Genomic DNA, 5,080 nt, shown 5'->3' with positions numbered 1-5,080 from the left:
TTCGGCCCATAGCGTTCAGGCAGAGTTCGCGACCCCCGGAGATTCAAAATGACTAAAATGCAGGGACGCACAGGGTCGCCCCCGTCAGACTAGCTGGCCGCTCAGCGAAGGTCACGTCTCGAAGAAATGGCCGGAATCCGCAGAGCTCCTTGGCGCAGCACTTACTGGGTTACAGCATTTCAAACCAAGCTGGGCTGATGTAGCGCCTCACACCCCAGCCCTGAATGATCGTGTCACCTTCCTAAGAGGTTAGGCCGCCGCTGTGATGCGCCAGGTGACCCTGAGGGGGTCACTTCAGCTGCCACTTTTGTCCGCGCCCTCCGTTTCCAAATCCTGCTCGGGGACGCGGGTGGCGTATGTATCGAGGGTTGCTGCTTATCCTTAAAGTTTCTGCTGTGAAATGAAGCGGGACTGATATAGCGCCTTACATCTTGACATATACCTTGCTGGAAAGATGCCCCCCTAAACACACACACACACCCCGCCCCAACCCCCCTGATGACTTCGGATTTCAAAGCACAAAGCGGCTGGCAGTTCGGTGTCCGCTTTGGCTGGCACTTCGCCCTTCAGTACAGAGAAGACAGCGAGTGACTGCCCTGGGGGTGAATGTAAAGGCGCTATATACATCAATAAAGGCAGCTGGCATCTCAATCTTCTTTAAAGTGCATTCCCGCTTGCCCATTAAGCACCTCGTCATTGTACAATTGATAAAAGCGAGACACGCGCAGGCCTCCAGGGGGAGCTGCTCCCGGCACTCGTCTCGATGACCCTCATCATTCACGTGGGCCGCACTGAGCCACAAAGTCGGAATGCCATCCTCGATAAAATGAAATCGCCCGTCCGCCCTTCCATCCTCTGATGGGGTCACCCGTGTCACTGCTGTGCTGCACTGCGCCCCCGTCTGGTGTTGTTGGTGTGTTGCTTTCTGTTCGTTTTCGGCCCGCGAGTGCAGGAACTCGGAGCTCATTGGCCAGAGTGTTGCTTCATTTGCATACTGGTCAGCAGCCCCTGCTATAACCGCCGCGGCCGGAGGCGCCTGCGTAGAGCGAAGACGACGTCTGCCCGCCATGAGGACGCCGCTGCTGCTCGCCTTCTACGGGGTACTCTGGGTCAGCTGTGTGTGAGTATTGACGGCCAGTGGCCGGCAGGGGGCAGCAGCGCGTCCTGTGCCCGGGAGGGGATTAGTGAGCGGGTGTTCGGACGTGACCGCCGGGCTTGACTCAAGTAGGGGCAGGGAGGCTGAAGTGGGAGTCACGTGGCTATATAGTGCCTTTCCTGTCGGCGCAGAACAGTGACGCAGGGGGACAAGAATCTGTGCCAGCCTCAGCCGCTGACTGTGCCAAAGCCAACTGAGATGCCCAGCTTTTCAATACATCCTGAATAGACAGCTGATAATATATAGCGCCTTTCTCGTTGGGCGCTCGTTAGAAATACAGAAAACAGTGAAGCCCACTTCCTCATACTGGCATACAGGGAGGAGAGGGCAACTAGGGTCTATGCCAAGGTGATTAGCTGGTGGTGACCAGGACTGATATATAGCACCTTTCCTAATGGGTGCACCTCAGAAACAGAGAAGAGTGATGCCAGCACACAGAGAGGAGAGGGCAGCAAGAGTCTATGCCAAGCAGACCAGCTGTCCCTATATATTCTGAATGGACAGCGCTGGATATATAGCGCCTTTCCTAATGGGTGCAGTTTAGATGAGCTTCACAACCCTTTGTTTATAACATGCCAGTATACAGGGGGGGGGGGGGATAAGGGTCTGTGCCAACTGATCAGCTGACTGTGCCAAAGCAAACTGAGGTGACCAGCTTTTCAATACATCCTGAATGGACAGCTGATAATATAACTTCTCAGTGGGCGCATGTTAGAAATACAGACAACAGTGAAGCCCACTTCCTGTACTGGCATACAGGGAGGAGAGGGCAACGAGGGTCTATGCCAAGGTGATTAGCTGGTGATGACAAGGAACTGATATGTAGCGCCTTTCCTAATGGGTGCACCTCAGAAACAGAGACGAGTGATGCCAGCACACAGAGAGAAGAGGGCAGCAAGAGTCTATGCCAACCAGATCAGCTGACTGTGCCAAAGCAAACTTTTGTGATTAACTCTTCTTTTGTACCAAAATGGACAGCAGCTCCTATATAGCGCCTTTCCTAATGGGTACAGGACAGAAATATGGAAAGCAGTGAAGCAGGTTTCAGGAAGGAGAGGGCAAGGAGAATCAATGCCAAGCTGAACAGCTGGCTATGCCAGTGCTAACTGTGGTGACCAGCAACTGACATATACTGTATATAGCGCCCTTCCTGACAGGTGGACCCGATAAACAGATAAGGGTGAAAGATATTTAAGATGCCACTGCACAGAGAGCAGAGGGCGACAGGCATCTGTGCCATGCTGATTAGCTGACGGTGCCAATGTTAAGTATGATGACCAGTTGTCCCCATGTACCCTAAATGGACAGTAAATTACATATAGCGCCTTTGTGAAGGGGTGCACTTTAAGAGTGCTTCACTGCCCTCGTTTAGCATGTGCCAACATTCAAGGAGAAGAAAGTGACAAGAGTTCATGCCAAGCCGATCAGCTGACTGTGCCAAATGCACTCGAGGTGACCGTCTGTCTTTATGTACCAAAGCGGCTCTTGCTGTTTATAGCGCCCTTCCTGCTTATAGACAGAGAAGAGCAAAGCACTTTCAGGATGCCAGGAGCCTATGCCAAGCAGATTAGCTGATGGCACCAATGCTGAGGTGCCCAGCTGTCCTTATGCACTTTGTATGGACAGCAGCTGTCATATGCCCCTCTGATGAGTAAAGCAGACCACCAATGGTGGCACCTGCCCTTGGCACATTTAGGTGCCCCCTGCTCTAATATAAACACAGTCCTCACCTTCACTGCAGCCCACCTGGGTTTGGCCCCATTTATAGCGCCTCTCACAACTTGTCCAGGTCGCACTGTGAAGTCATTTGTCATAGGGTGTGTCGTGAAAGGCACTATATAAATAAAATTCACAAATTGAGTGGCTTTGGAGTCAAACTGCAGCTCTCAGTGACGCATGGTGGCACACAAGTTTAAGGAGTTCTGTGGTGGGCACTCAGATATGCCAAGCTGAAGGCACAATTGAGAACAATGTCACAACAAGGTGGCCAGCATCCTAAGGCCACCGTACCACAGCAAATGCCTACAATGACTGCCATGAAGTCAGACCGTCAGGTGATTAAAGGCGCTATATAAAATAAGGAACTGAAGGGGCTCAGCAAAGCAACCAGAGATCTGATAGAAAAGCCGACGACAAATGAGTGACCAGATGGCAGTGCCAGGGAGAGTGGAGACGTTAGGATGAAGTGTGCTGTGTGCTCCGTGTCCTCCCTTTGAAAATCCACTTCATTTTATATAGCGCCTTCAAGGCACTCCACAGGGCGATTATCATCGCACAACAACGTCAAAGGTCAGCCAGGTGACTGGCACAAGAAGACTGGGCACAGCAGTTATTAGTGCCATATAGCGCCTTTGATAAGTCAGATTAACACACGCCACTCAGAACAGGCAGTGGTGCCGCCAACATTGTCACCTGCCAGTTGCCCAGCTGGCTCGGGTGGTCATCAACTTGCACTTCACACAGGCAATGCAAACCCGGTGTGGTTTTAGACCTCAGCCCACTTGTAGCGTCTCTCACAGTGAACTCTTTTCGGGTGGGCGCCCCCGTTCAGGGGTTGCAATGACACGCAGTGGCCAGCAGATGGCAGCTTCACCTCATTTTTTTTCTTTTATCCAGGTGTGTCCATCCTGACTCCGTAACCTTGTTTGGGACGGGCACGCAGCTCATGGTGGCAGGTAAGAAGGAGCGATGGGGAGGGGACACAGGTGACATCACCGCAGTGACATATTGTGAGCATGCCGACTTAAGGAGGTGCTCAATCCCCAGCCGGCCAGGCAGATTCTCAAATGAAGGTTTCGTATGCGGAGTGAAGTCCCTGCTCAAGGCGCTATATAAGCCCATCTATATAAGCCTATCATCATGGCAGTAATGGAAACTCGGCCGAACTTAAGGCCATATGCGCTGGTGCTTGAAGTTCATCACTTTGGCCAACAGAGGGCAGCGGTGGCACAGCTCAGCAGATGGCAGACATCAGTGGCACAGCCCTATGCCAGCACAGGTGTAGCACCTGCCTCAGGGGTTGTAAAGAGTGCACTGCCTGCTGGGTAATGAGCACTTCTGCAGGGTGCCACCTGAGATGCCCAGCGCACGACTGGGATGGCCTCTCTGCCACAAGGTTTGCCGAGTGGGAGTTACTCTTCAATGAACGATCAGCAATATAGCGCCTTTCCCACCATTAAACTTTCTCCAGGCAGATTGTGATCAGGCACCAGGAACAGGCGCCATATTCCTAAGAGCACACGCCAGCGCTCACTGCTGTCTCTCCGTCTTTCTCCTCGCAGGCCCTCAACAGCCTACCCTCCTGATTTTCCAGCCCTCGGCCGAGGAGATGACCACCCGCGGAACGGCCACCTTGCTGTGTGTGGTCAGCGACCTGTCAACACCTTTTGCCCCAGTGAGCTGGACGGCCGAGGGCTGCAGCCCGAGCCTCATGGGGAGAAGCAGCGCCCCCTTCAGACAGCCTGATGGCACCTTCGCCATGAGCAGCAGCCTCACCGTGCCGGCCGCCCACTGGAGGGAGGGCTGCGTCTTCGCTTGCACCGTCCAGCAGGGAGAGCGGAGGGTCCAAGTCCGCCTACGACGGTCCGAGTGCTGGGTGTCCGTCCAGAAAGAAAAGTGAGGTCTTCATATCCTACGACCACTCTGGGCAGCTGCCTTCGAAGGCGCTTTGACCGGCACTATAGCGCCTTGCACCTGCCAACCCCCTACTGGAAGTAGATGTCAACTGCACCCCATTCACGGAGGTCGCCATCCAAGGAGCGCACTTGTCTTTAGTCATTAAGTGTGTCTTCACCATGTGATCAAGTAAAGATTTGGAAACTTTTGTCTTTTGTTGTCACTAATACGCCATGTTCTCGCCCAAAGCCTTTTTATAACTTTAAATGGCAAATCTTTGATCGGGGGCCGCTGCTTTGTCTAAATCGC

At 53.1% G+C, this 5,080-nt stretch overlaps 1 gene segment (V, D, J or C); it reads left to right on the top strand.

Moving 5' to 3' along the window:
- The first annotated feature begins 866 nt into the window (after positions 1–866).
- Positions 867–4,845, top strand: LOC114661592 (Ig lambda chain C region-like). The segment is given in 3 exon segments: positions 867–1,120; positions 3,773–3,831; positions 4,438–4,845. Coding segments are annotated over 3 exon segments (450 nt in total).
- Positions 4,846–5,080: the final 235 nt, after the last annotated feature.

Source organism: Erpetoichthys calabaricus, chromosome 12 (assembly GCF_900747795.2).
Source record: "Erpetoichthys calabaricus chromosome 12, fErpCal1.3, whole genome shotgun sequence".
In the NCBI taxonomy this organism is placed as follows: Eukaryota; Metazoa; Chordata; class Cladistia; order Polypteriformes; family Polypteridae; genus Erpetoichthys; species Erpetoichthys calabaricus.
This window is presented reverse-complemented; position numbering and strand designations above follow the sequence as displayed.